This window comes from Platalea leucorodia (assembly GCF_965183815.1).
Source record: "Platalea leucorodia genome assembly, chromosome: 16".
In the NCBI taxonomy this organism is placed as follows: domain Eukaryota; kingdom Metazoa; phylum Chordata; class Aves; order Pelecaniformes; family Threskiornithidae; genus Platalea; species Platalea leucorodia.
In genome coordinates this window covers 9,720,994-9,735,285 of record NC_138838.1, presented here as the reverse complement: position 1 = coordinate 9,735,285, position 14,292 = coordinate 9,720,994, and the positions used below count along the sequence as shown (strand labels likewise).

At 36.4% G+C, this 14,292-nt stretch overlaps 1 protein-coding gene across 12 annotated transcripts in view; it reads right to left on the bottom strand.

Annotated features, from left to right (window-relative positions):
* Positions 1-833: 833 nt before the first annotated feature.
* The window catches only part of USP32 (ubiquitin specific peptidase 32), a gene marked incomplete at its 5' end in the record, with an annotated part of 116,948 nt that continues 103,489 nt past the window's right edge, over positions 834-14,292 (bottom strand). For all 12 annotated transcript variants that reach the window (XM_082328393.1, XM_082328397.1, XM_082328402.1 and 9 more), the window contains 14 exons: positions 834-3,135; positions 3,675-3,767; positions 4,117-4,550; positions 4,936-5,227; positions 5,833-6,024; positions 6,693-6,813; positions 7,703-7,789; positions 8,359-8,543; positions 9,971-10,182; positions 10,752-10,863; positions 11,612-11,763; positions 12,411-12,585; positions 13,125-13,298; positions 13,935-14,040. In XM_082328393.1, coding sequence (XP_082184519.1) covers positions 2,962-3,135; positions 3,675-3,767; positions 4,117-4,550; positions 4,936-5,227; positions 5,833-6,024; positions 6,693-6,813; positions 7,703-7,789; positions 8,359-8,543; positions 9,971-10,182; positions 10,752-10,863; positions 11,612-11,763; positions 12,411-12,585; positions 13,125-13,298; positions 13,935-14,040 — 2,509 coding nt within the window. In that variant the 3' untranslated portion in view covers positions 834-2,961. The remainder of the gene's footprint in view (positions 3,136-3,674; positions 3,768-4,116; positions 4,551-4,935; positions 5,228-5,832; positions 6,025-6,692; positions 6,814-7,702; positions 7,790-8,358; positions 8,544-9,970; positions 10,183-10,751; positions 10,864-11,611; positions 11,764-12,410; positions 12,586-13,124; positions 13,299-13,934; positions 14,041-14,292) is intronic.

Here is a 14,292-nt window from a genome sequence, read left to right as displayed (position 1 = left end):
GTCTTGTAACTTCCTATCAAACCTTCCAGTGATGGAATCCTTCCATGATTTTCTTAAAATCCCATTATTTCTGGGACATTTTGAAGCAAAGCCTTTTTTTACCTACTTTTCTGTTAAATTCAAAATGACCCTTATTACCACAGCATGAGAACCTGGAATAAAATTATTACAGCTCACATTTTAATTGTCCAAGTACACATACAAAAATTAAGCAATTGAATATTTCAAAAGACATTTAATTTTTTCCCCACTTTAATAACCTGCAGGAGGATTCTCACGGGGAGTTAAGGAGGGATCCCATGTGCAGCTACTGTGTTTCTAAGTCATCACTGATCGCACTTCAGGTCTATCAAAACGACACCACGGAAAAATGTGAGAACCGCTGAATTAATGTGGTTCAGTGCACTAGTTCCTCAGACTTACTTGTGAGAAGGAAAAGTCTCACTCTCTCATGTACACAGGCACACATTTTAAATTGGATTAAATGGACTAATTCTAAAAAACTGAACAGAGTGTTCTTAAAAGGAAAACTAAAGTGACTTAAAAGCAAAACTTAGAAGAGCTGAAATATCTTGGTACTTAGAACTAAGTGCTACGCCGGACAAACTGCAAAGAACTGCTGTATGCTTACTCGCACGTTCCAATCTCCTGGATTGACAAATCCATTTAAGCTTAATGGAAACAGTACAGAAACTTCAAAGCAGGAAAACAGCTATTAAAAATTATCTGACAAGAAGTGACACTTCATCTGCATCCACAGTATTTAATTTGTTTGAATAATATAGTTACAGATAAACAAGTTCACTCCATATACAATTACCGATACCTTTTTTTTTAATACAGTTCATATTCCAGTACATCAACACTATTTTATTTACAAGGTATTTATGTACATTAACATCTTTCTAAAGTCAGTGCATTGTCAATAAGTTTTATACAATAATTTACAAAGTGAATGTAGTTAATAGTTAACTTAATATATTTACTACTAATTCATGAATTAATTTAATTTAAAAAATTAATTACAACCAATGTAACAAACACAGAAGATCAAATAACATTAGTAGATTGTGCTACCTGCTTAAATAAAACATTTTAAAGTAAATCAGTTGAAAATCTTTCACTTTTCATGGAGTTTGTGGAGGGAGGAATAGACAAATGGGTACTGAAAAAGGAAAAAGCTTCTAACCTAGAAATTCACAAGTCATGTTTGCTTTTCTTCAGTCTCAATGTTTAGACCACTTTAAAGATAAAAGACCATACAGGAGAGGGAGCAACACTTTACAAGTAAGACAATACTTCTTTTGGAACCGATCTGCTGTCCTCAAAGAGGCACGGCCTCCAACAAAGGCAGGGAGGTTTTTGCCTGAATAAAGACAGCAAGATCAGCTGACAGACGTTTCTTAAATGGATAAAACTCAGATCTTTCTGGAAATTAGAAACTTATTGGTACGTTTGGCATTCCTGTAAAACACATTAAAATGAATCCAAACATTTATTTCAGAGACCAACCGTGTAAGTATCAATTTTGTTAGCGAAGAAAGAAAACCTAAAGAATTTGGAAGATGACATATGACGAAATTAGTAAGCTGCTTAGACTCAGCTGAAGAACAAAAGGCCGAAAGAGTGAAACTTTTATCTTCATTCAGATATGCAAACAATTTAACACTGAAAACGTTTAAGGAAATGCCTACTCAAAAAATAACCATCTTTTTTCCAGTCTCTGGTACGACTCAGTCATGCTTTCCTTCGTGCAATAAGCCCGTTCACTTAAAAGAGCATGTTGCAAGGGCATGGAAAGCAATTCTGGTTTAATTGCAAGTATATGATTAACCTGTTGCAAAAAAGAAAATTTGAAAAGGCAACCAAATTTTGAAAAAAAGAAACTCCATTAAATTATGAAACCAATTAAAAAAACCATCCATGAATGCTACGATAGCTACCTGACAGCCACAGCTTCTTATTTGTTTGAAATACACAGTGGATAATTCACAGCCATTCACTCCAGAGCCCTTACAACAACAAAAACAAACTATGTTTTTGAATGTAATTATACGAATTTTAAAAGTGCAAATTTAAAAGCAACACCAGTCATGAAACATAAGCTCAAGCATCCTTCCTTCCAAAAGCTGGGAACATTTTGTGCAATGTGCACATTTTAAGACACCATGCGTGTAATCACAACTACTCTCTTCAACCTGAAGTTTCTTCTCGAGGCATCTCAAAGTTTGAGATCGCACTCTTCAGGCAGAAAAGCCATTCCTGAAACATGTTGATCTGCACAGCCAACACGTGGAGAAAACACAATTATAATAAACCATTCAAGTGCAGAAATAAATCTCTTCTCAACTTATGATTGGGTTGTGCTCCCAACATACAGAAAGAAAGCAACTGACACACACTGGTGGTGGCAAAACTGGAAACGTCTCCTACTCTTGATGTTCATTCTTTAAATTTGTGCACTTTTCATTCTCTTGCTTTCCCTGTTTTGCCAATAAAATGCAATAAAACTGCAGGAAAAAGGAGGTAGCAATATCATGTTGTCCAAAGACAACACTACAATATTTTCCCCATTTTCTTAAACCTAGAGAGAGCCTTAGGGGTTTGTTAGAACAGGTGGTAAACTCTACACTACTTTGTTTAGCTCTTATTTGGACTATTTAATTTAGCTCTTATTTGGTCCTAGTCGGCTTTTCTCAAACCATTTTATTTAAAGGCCAATGGCAGTCTCAGCCTGATGTCTAACATCAGAAATGTTTAGAGCATGTAGTGAGATAACAGAACAAAACAATACTATCTTTATATTAACTGCTATTCAATTAGGGTTTTCTTTTTGTGCTTTCAGATCACAGGGTACAATAACTACACTTAGGTTATCTGTTTCAATAGCATTTTTGCCAAATAAAAGTTTCAGGATGTTATCCCTCACATTCTCAAAACAGTCCATGGAAGATCATCTGCTTACTGTAAAACACAGTACTTCTTATAATCTGACTCAAAATCCTCATCCATGCTGCTTGTGTCTGCCATCTTTTTGCCGTCTATCTTTGGCAGAAATTGTGCATAGTCTACCCCCTGCTGCTCATAGAAAAGAATGTAGGCAGAGTCGGTGTCGATTTCATCGGGATGCAATTCCTGCAAAAGAGAAAAACATGTTCCGAAATACGCAATGGGACAATTGTGTTGCTGTTATTGAACTTAAAATACACGCAGTTGCCCTAGAAACAGTATTTTTAACTGGCTGTTTACAACAAGAAAAATCCCATTTTCTGTCTCCCTTATTATAGTTATAAGGCTCTGTTATTTACTTGAAAAGTATGACAAATTTTATAGTGATAAATGCAAATGCTTAGAAATGTTGGAACTTAATTATTCAGTAATTGAACACAAAACTGCTAGCATCATGAAAAATAATCTTGGACATCCATTTTTAGTAATGCTTCCATCTTTGTACAAAATAAGCATCTTTCCTTACCCATGGTAGCAGCTGATGAACAGATGTTAATGTAAAAAAAAAAAATCTCTGGTACAATTTTAGTTAACAATTTTAATATTTATCCAATGCAACTTTCGAGATGCTCATGATTTCAAAGAACAGTTCTCGCAAGATGTAAATTTCTCGGGCTCTAGGTAACCAAGACAAAAATGATTTGCTACAAAAATAAATTATTTACCTTACAGCTACTGTCATTGTAGCAGTACCACTTGTTGTTCGGGTTTTTGGCATAAGTGACATAATGACCCCCTCCCATAATTCCTGAATGGCACTGAAGAAAATGAAGAAAATAAATTCCAGATCAAACATCAAAACTCAGAATTGACAGAATAAACGATTCACAAATTCATGATCTTTCAGTGAATGACAATGGTTCATGACAATCTATACATCTGGAGCTGACTAAGCTTACATACTCAAGCGGACAAAACATTATGCAGAGATATACTTTTCAGTTGTACTCAGTTTTATGGCAAATTTATTTTGCTGACAATGGCTCTACTTTGGTCTCCTTCTCAATAGATCCCTACTTTTTGTAATGAAAACAGTAGAGTAAATGCACTTAGTCAAAACAATGCCACATAAAGATAGTTTACTTGGATAAAAAAAAGGCAACTTACCGAAATTGCATATAGATTGTAAATAGGGTTAACACATACTTCTTCTCTTTGGTCATCTGTAATGTCATCCTCGCTGTGGTTATCAATTTGACCGTTGATACTGCCATTACTATATGCATTCTGCTCACAGATATATCCGTTGGCTAGAGTCATCTCACTGTCCTGAGCAGTATATAGTTCACTCTGGCTATCGCCCAAATTCTGCCCTCTGGCAAGAGCATCACCTTGATCAGAAGTAAATCTCTGTTCCTGGTCAGTACCATTCTCTTTACTTGCATCCAAATTTTCTTTGCTACTTGACAGTTTGTTTTTACCCAGTTGTGGTAGCCGAAGACGCCCTTTACCTCTTCCTAAAGTCCTTGGGCTACTATTTGGGCTACTGTTTTTACTTGACGGACAGCTGGTTCCAGTTTTCCTCCCCAAAGACGGAGATGCTAAAACAGAAAATATGCGGACTACTAAGATAAGTAAACACATAGTCTATCTTTGCACACACACATACATACACCTATAAACTGAAATTTAACTCTTTTATGAAGGAGCACATTCCTCACTCTTAGTCCAGCCCACTTACACAAGCAGACAGTGTCAATATCTGTTGTCACTGAGTAACTTTTTTTCTTTTTTTCTCTTCTTTTTTTAATGGTAAAGCTTCACTAAGCTTTCCAGGGCAAACACCACCACAAATGAGTGTTTCAAAACAAGTGTAGTGCTCTGGCCAAAGAAACATTAAAATTTTGTTCATAATATAATCCCATCCACCCCCCCACCCCCCCCAAATATCAGTATTGACTGGGATTTTCCCTAATTATTACCTACCTTTGATATTATTCAAGACAGTAGTGTTGAGGGAGGATGGACTTCTGTTCAGTATATCTCCTTCTCCTGGCGTGTAAGTGATTTGCAGATCTATTTTTCTGGACTCCCCTTGGAGAGTCCGTGGTTCAGGAAGGCTGTCAACCTGGAGCGTTAGCTGCTTTCTTTGAAAATGACTTGGATCCCTTTGTACCAAAAAGGCACTTGGGTCAAAATTTTCTCTGGGAAATTTAACAATTTTCTGAGATTTTATCCAGCGGCCATTTACGAACTGAAATCTTTTCAGGTGAATGATCTAAGGAGAAATGTGTTAGAGAAAATTAAAGGAGGACAGTTAAATCACAGGGAGTAATTTCACTGTTTAAAAATAATTTTCCCCGAAACATACACATTTTATCATATGCTAATAAAAAACAGTAACAATGCTGTAGTGTGGCAATTTTGATTTTAGGATCAAGCTGGTAAAATATGGAACTAATATTTTCATGGGGAAATGACGGAAAAGGTTGCTTCAATTCAGTCATCAGCACTGTGTGTTTTGAATAACCTATCAAACATGGAAAGCAACAAATGCAGGTGTTACACAACTAGACAAAAGATCATGTTACTGGAAAGATTGCCTAAGCGTGAATTCTCTGCCAGAACAGATGACACTGAATGCAAAATGCCACCATTTCCTGCAACGTGTCAGCTAAAAAGATTCAAAAAAGGATTTGAGGTTTTGTTTTATTTGCCTGCGTTACAGAAATGCATGAAACAAACTAAGTCAATGCCCCTCCTGAGACCATGAACAACAGCAAATCTTCTTATTCAGAACAAGGAGACATACCTAGCAATTCAAATTTGTGATCAATGTACTTTGGTTTTGTTGCTGTAGAGGAAAATTACACAAGATCATACCAAAATAGGGGGAAGTCTCCAAAGATCCAGTTTTTTGGTGGCCAAGCAATGGGTCTTGCATTTGGAACAGTAGTACATCTCATCCTCCCCCAGTTCTTCCTCGCTGGTGAAGGCTCTAAGACAACTATCCAGATTGATGGGCTCTGCTTGAGCTCGTCGGCTTTGTTCAACACTTTCATGTTCTTCTACAATCTAAAGTGCGATAAAACTACCTCTGACTTGGAAACATACACAAACTGCTCAGAGGAAGGCTCTATTCACAGCATCATACAAATAATAACATACAGTTATTTAGGATTAAAGATAAAAACTAGGTGCCCTCAGTTTTAGCAGAAACTTTCTTTCAATTATGAAGAGGCAGACATACAAATAATGCACTGTCCTTATTCTTGGGTTCTGCTTACAAAATTATCCTTAAAGCACAAGTTTATAGATACAACTCACAAGTTTGAACAGCTATTCTACATTAACTCAGCTACAGGCTTACCTTTAGATATGTTTTGTTGACTCAATGAGGAAATGGGTTTACTCACATGCATAACTGTTTATAGCACTGGTTTAGAAAATGTATCAAATTAACATATTTTGTAATATATTCTGGAGACTAGATCAAAACCAACTCACAACAGACAGAAAATATACTGCTGTGGTTTCTTTAAAGTTTCCCTTCCACATTATGGTCACGTAAGAGGTCTAACATGAAGACATTAATTTATCCAGAATATACTGTTCAATGCTTACTGACTTTATTTTAACATTAAATGGACAAAAGAAACATCAATTGGAAAAAAAAAATTGGTGAAATGGGTTGTGCTTCAGAGCTATTCACAAACAAAAAAGGGTTTGCGTTGAAACTTTACCCGTTCTTGCGATGTCTGGTAGCGCAGGTGGAGTGCTGTCGGATCCCAGTCTACAGCAATGTAAGCATTCCCAACACAAGCTCTGTCTTCTGTGCACTCAATTTTACAGCCACGGCAAAATCTAAATCATAAAGTTAGATGTGGTAAGTAAACTGTCCAATAACTAAGTTTTAAATTACTTCACACTCCAGTTCTGCTCCTTATTTTGCAACACATGCACCCCCAAAGTTTCAGGCCTTGCCTTCAGCGTAAAAGAGAGGCATTTTTATAAAACAATAATCAGTGTCAGTTTTCTATTTTACTACAAAACTTTAATAGAGATGAGAAGTTGAAGCAGTTGGGTGAGCTCAACCATCTACCTGCGTATAATGCTGACCAAGCCTACCTACAACACCAAAAAACGAGAATGCTTTGTCTCCATAAATATTTTACAACATGATAGCTAATGTACTTTATTTATCTAGCTGTAAGAGACTTTTTTTTTTTTTAAATGAGTATATGGTCTGAATACGTTCCAGCAAGGCTCTGAAATTTTCATTAGCATGTCTTTGTTTAGGGAAAATTGCAAACGTGCTTCCAGGGTGAATTTCTTATTGACTGTTTTAGTTCTTACTCTTCAAATGGCACAAGAACTAGTGAGGGTAAATGATTTACATCTAAAAGTTTGGGTTTGTATGAAACCCCCACAAATCATCCAAATATGTACACACACGTGCCTGCACATATACACACATGCACACAGAACACTGTAAGGGGTTAAGAGGTTTTCAATAATCTCATGTCTGTCTCCTAATTTAAAGTTTCTGTGTCAGCAGAGCTTTCAGCTCTCCAAGTCATAAAAGCTATTCTACAGTGAAAGGCTGCCATGTGAGGGCTTCGGTTAAATTAGATTCTAGATTCTTATAGTTTGCTATTACCTCTGAAGTCTGAAACATATCAAAAACCCATTACCATAAATTAAATTTCTGCTGGAGTGACTCTCTTCCTTAAATCTAAAAAGGACAATTTACCTGTACCATGGACACCAAGCACAAGAATTTCCATCCTTCTGAACTACCCTTAGGGTGAATGGATACTGATATCCCATGCTATCATCACTGAAACAGAAGAGAACGCAACACGAACATGAGCACTCGTTCAGACTGCCAATTACCTTCCTTCACTATGCTTCCTATGCTTCCTTTAAGAAAAACACAAAAAAAACCCCTCCTCAAAACTATAATTTTTATTAGATTAAGCTATTAAAACAAGACTGGCCTTTGCATCGCCTAAATTTGTCAGATACAATGAATTATCACTGGATGAGAATGAACCAACCAATTTGTGTAAAGTCAGCCTTTAAGTGCAGCTAGAAGGTATACCACATTTAACTGTATTAAAAGGGATTAAAAGTTATTTTTAATTATTGACATTATTAAATTGCAGGACCTCAAAATGGCTTCTTACAAAAATAACCCGCTAAATGGAATCTGCAGGCAAAAAGCATCTGGGGTAAAAGCGCACACCATTGTTCCTAAAGCTGTTGACATTTAAAGCTTAATTATACATTAAAAAACTTATGTTCATTCAACAGAGGTATTATGAGAAGTCAAAATGGATAAAGAAGAAGAATGAATATAATTTTAAATCTTGTAAGCAAGTCTACACCGCTGTATGCCAAACTCACCAGTCTTGTGCATGATTACTAGCTTCCTGAGGCGGGAGAGGGCTAGCAAGCCTGGAAACCTGAATCCACACTGCATCATACAGGTCCTTTTTCCGTGTATGAACTGTACAAGGAACAATTAGTGGCATTCCAAAGAGACTAGGACGATTCTTCTGAGATGAAAGAAAATACAATTCTGTTCGCATCTGCATATGTGAAATAAAAGAATGACTCAGATATAAGTATGCATTAACTCATGTTACCATAATTACTAGGATGCTGACCTTGTTCCTTATTTCAGGCCTCGGCAATTAAAATAAACCATTAATTCTATGAAAAGTACTCCATTTCAGCACTTTTTTTCCAATATTAAATACTGTAAATTTTGATCATTGACTTGAAACTGCCTGAAAACTTTGTGTTTTGTGATTTTACGCATTAGACCACGTCAACATAAATCTGTATTTCAGCCACGTACAATATTTTATATTTCATATGATGCATACTTCTTTCTTTTCCCACCACATGGTAATATTGTAACGCAGACATGCACCTAACGATGCTAATTCCTGTCCCAAAATGACCTCTACACCACGCAAGCTTATGTTTGCTAGAGAAAGAAAACCTTTATGTCTAAAGGAGGCACTACAGACTTGTACACAACTTATTCCAAGCAGACAAGCTAACCTTCATGCTTTTTCTCCCATTTGTAAGAAAGATTTAACATCCTGACTTAATGACACCGAGGTACAGCAAACAGCTACCACCCTGCATAAGTTTTATACAATTAACCCTTTCCATTGATCAGATTTTTGACAATGACAAGCGTGGATTCCTGGAATAGCTTCCACAAACAACTTTTACTGGTTTTTAAGCTGTATAACCAGCAGCCTGTAATGGCTTAAAAGCATTATACCAATCACCTAAGAGATTCTGCAAAATTTGAATCAAGATAACAGTGATAACAGTGGTTAGTGGCCACCACCTGAGAGAATAAAGCAAAAAAGCCTCATGCAAACACAGAGTAAAGAGGGAAGTTAAATGGCCTCCTGGCCCATGTCCCCCAGGCTCTAAACATCAACAGCCTCTAAAGTCTGGGCACAGCGCACAGAGAATGTGTGGCTATCTGAGGTGTTCAGTCATCCAGCTTTGACATTTGGAGTTCACCTTAACTACAGATGCTTTTACACAGAGTTCATGCTAACAGAATGACCCAGGAATGTACTATATACCTTCACCCTGCTTCCGTATGAGAAATAAGGCTTTTCCACATAATAGGAAAGAAATGCATTTCTAGTAGTTCCTCTAATTAGATTTTTTTCTGCTCAAAGAATCTGGAACATTTAATCAGGGAGTTAGCAAACGCCCAAGTATGCATCGCAGCATTAACGAACTGGGAAGCATGCCAGTACTAAGGAAAGAAAAATACACCAACATTAGACATTACGATGTAAATTTACAAGAGTTGTGTTTCTGCAGAACTTGGCACTCGCTTAAGAGGGAAAGGTATTCACGTGCTCCCTCTTAAGAAATAAAGATTAATTTATCATATAGACATCAAAAAAAATCCTCGCTGACTTTCTCTCAAAGTGTGTTACGCAAACAATTTATAACAAATGCAAAATCTACTAACCATTTTTCTGTGGACTGCAATTATATACCCTGTACACGGACTATCAGAAAGCAAGGGCACATGACCGTTGAGAGTCCAGTTGGCAAGGTTGCGCTCTGTTCCACATGGCACTACAGTATTTGGCATTCCGTTTGGAATTAGGGTTGGTTTAGGAAGGTCCCCATTCATCATTATGTTGGGTGCTCCATTAGCTGATGGCCCAGTTGAGACATCTGTAGATAGACAATTACATTCTCAATTATCTACAGAAACCAGAACTGATCACAAGACGGTTATCCTTTCCATTCTGTTCAACGCATTTCATGAACTATCTTCAACTCTTCTTAAGACCAACATCTAACCTCTTATTTGCCTACAACTTTGCAAAATCAGAGCATGCAAGAGCGAAGAATAACAGAGATGTTTACAACCCATATATGAAACCACAAACAACAAAACCAAAACTGAACACCATGCTTCCAACTTTTTACATGTCCTGCCTCAGAGCCAATCCACAAGTAATAAAATATTTTGCTTGTTTCTTGTGTCTTTAAGTAAAGTAAGTACACAGCGATCTTCAGAGTGCTATCCTGGGCACGATCCTAAAAAGGATCACAGACCGTCAGTAGATACTGAGACTGCTCACAGCTTCTTTGTGGATCAGAACTCTAACTTATTTGTCTTTTCTTTATTCCTCACTGTTTACTTATTACTAAGAAGTCAGGTTTTCTCCTGAATTTCTCCAGTACCTAAGCACTGTGCATTTTAAAAGAACAGGAAAATACAATATGTTTTCTTTTACCTGTCTGCACAGGACTTGATGCTGATGTAGGGGATCCTGGAATTGGTATTTCAAATGCACACAAAAACCCACTCACTGATAACCGGACCTTCTGGTTGTCTTGAGGAAAGTTCTTCGGTAAAAAAGAGAAAGTTAGTCAGCTACGTATATACTTCCATCTGTGACTCCAAACATGGTTTTTCTTTTGAAAACAGTCTATCAGCTCAGCTCTCCCCTCCCATCTGCTTTCTTATACCTTTCCAGAAGGAAAAAAAGGAAGTCACTAAGCACACCCCTTTGCAGATCTCTGCAGAAAGACCTGAGTTGTTAACAGTTCTCTAAACAGACTGAGAGCACCTAGTTTCAAGCAGTTTTAATCCTATTCAATGACAACAAAAAAAATTATATATATATACACGTACACATACACACTATATAGAACTCAGCCAGTCATTACTTATGCCTCCAGCTTCTTGACAGTGTTTAAACTCATGACAGCACTCTAACTTGAGATTTATTACCTCAAGATGATTTTATCCTTTTTTTTCCTAAAAATATCATTAGTAATCAATTCAATTAAACTTCTGCAAGCTTCTACATCACTATTAATTTTGCTTACAAGTGGTTTATTTTGGATCAGTTTACTTGATTTTAAATCTATTTAAAGCAAGCCAAATTACTGTTTAAGAACAAAATAAAAGTTCATACAGAGATATAACTAAGTTGAGTTTTTTATCACACTTTTAGTTAAATTATTTCACAGTTCTTGTAAGCAAAGCTTAATGTTAAAAAGAATGAAGAAGTGTGCCAATGTATGCAAATAACAAACAAAAATACCAAAAGTATTTTGTTAGTTTGGTTAGTTTTTATTGTCTTCCTACCTTTATATTGGAGCTATGCACTTCTGCAAGTAGAATCTGTTCTGGTTTTAGCCCACAGAGTTCACTTAACTGTTTTTTCAAACCTGTATACTTTTCATCCATGTTCAATCTCAGGCCATATCGAAAAGGAGTAGTACCATCTAATTTAATTACTTCAAAGGGGAAAAGAAACACACTGGTTAGCAAACCAGGAAAGTTTTAATGAGAATAATACATTACAGCTACTTACTTAGTAGAAAATATTTTTCCCAACTTTAAGATATGATTAGTTTTTTTCTTATCAGCCAATTTTCAAGGTCTGCAGACAAATGTCAGAAAACCCCTTGCTGCATAGGCAGTAGAAAATGATTTCAAAATTTGTTTCACTTTTTTATCGTCTTTCTTTTTGCCTCTTTTCCAACAATACATGGGTTCTTCATACTACAGTTCATGACCCATAAAGCATTTTTTGTTTGTACACTCCCTCCAGCCTTTCTTTTTCACTCTAGGCAGATTTAGGACAACCTCCACAGCACAGGGAGCAGAAGGAAAGTTCTCAGAATCTCCATTTTACATGTTTCCGTATTAAATCCTTTAGTCACGACTGAAAATGGGCCATCTATGCTCTGTTTTTAAAGGTTTTATTCTACCTTAAATGTATTCCAATGAAAATTCTTGTACTCTATTATATTAAAATGGTTATACTATTTTTAAGTGTAAGTGCTAACAAACAAAATTTGGCTGTTTTATAGCTGTTCTACATATACAATTTTTATTTTAGCAATGACAAGTTTATAGGGAGTTAAACACTTCTACTCACCTGTAATTTCTAGGTGCATGTAGCTATCCATTGGCAGAGGCAAGGATAAAAAATTAAAAGGGTCAAATCTAACACTTATATGCCCACAAGTTTTACATTTCACTTGTGACTTCAGCTGCCCATGAAATAAATCTACAACAATGGATCTATTTCTTCTCAGATGGTTTTCCCAGGCCTAAAATGATGTACAAAAAAACAATACAAAGTTAGAAACTGAAGACTGCTTGCTTGAACTACAGGAAGGATGATATACTGCAAGACCTCCAAAGTTTCATTGGCCTATGGAAGTCAAATTATTTCCATAGAAGTTGTTTACCAATTTCTAATAAATAGGAAGTATTTAGTTCAACATGAGTAAAGAAAAGTTATTTCAATTAACACAATAATCAAGGTATGACATCATTTAAAGTATTTCTGAAAGGATCATCAGGTAGCTTGAAAAATTTTGGTACTCCATAATTCTAAGTTGTTGTTCAAAAGGATTGTGAAGTATCATCTTTATACCTTTATTATAATACTTAAAACTCATTTTCAGTTCAAAGGTGAAATTGACTCCTTAAATCACAGATCTAAGAAGTTCCAAAAGACCGTACGGTCCTGAAAGAGTATTGCCACAGAGTCTCATTAACAACTTAGCAGCTTAGCATTATAAGGAAAAAAAAACCCAACCCCAGCAAACAAACAAACCCCAAACCCAAAAGCTTTAACCCATACCTCTGCTGCTACTTCCCAGTCTGGTCGACCATCACTGTCTTTCAGTTCAACATATGGCTTATCATGAACTCTGTTCAAATCCTCATGAAGACCATCCAAAAGAAAAGCCAGAAGCTCCTGTGAGTCTTGCTGTTGAAAGCCATTAAATCTTGGAGCATATTTTGCTATTGTCCACTATAAAAAAGGGCCAGAAAGTTATTTAACATGTTACAAAAGGTGTAACAATAAATCAAAATATTGTAGACAAGATGCATGCTGTCAACAAGCACAAATTCAATCGCCAAGAGTTAAAGGTAAGCCCCTATGCTTTCAGAACAAAAGACCATTAACAGGCAAATGCATAACCTTTTGTCCCTAACAAGGGCTATAAAAGCCACATCTTATACCACAACCTCTGATTCATATCAGGTAACTCCTTTCACCTTACAACCTCTGAACCATGATTATATTCCACAGAAAGTTGCTTAAGCCCTGAGCACCAGGACTGATGAACCCTGGCCTCTTCCAGGTGTGCATCTTGTCCCTGCACAACCCTCTCCTGAACACCTCCCCTACATTCCTTAGAGGCAAGAAAGCAAATTCTGTGACCAGTTTGGAGTAACATATGTGACGACCGACTGCCTTTGCAGCCAACTTCTAACACTTGAAATACACGTCTAAGTTTCCTTCCCTTTCTCTAGGGGAGATAGTGATTTGAGTCCCAGAACCATTACAATACAGGTAACATCAGGAAAACGTACATTAAAAGATTTCTGTTATCCAAAGAAATTCTTGCTTTCCACCTTTAAATAACACATATCACAGACTTACCCGCAGCTTTAACGGTGCTATATTCTTCTGAGTTCCACTCCACAACTCCTGAACCAAATCCCCATAGCACTTGGCCATGTGTCCTTTCATTCCTATTGGATTTGTCCTAGAAATCGTAAAGTAATTAATACCATACTAGAATTTAAACAAAGTTCAAGCATGGGGATAAACAAAGAAGTGCAAGTGCTTCTTGCTGAACTGTTTTAACTCTGCCAGAAACAAAAGAGGTTATACTTGCATGTATCTAATCTAGTATCTGCTGTATAGCTGATGGTTGATAACACTGAACTTAAAAGGATTTATTCATACTGTCTACTTCTGAAAGCTGAAACTCATTTCAAAGAAATGTTACAGTATC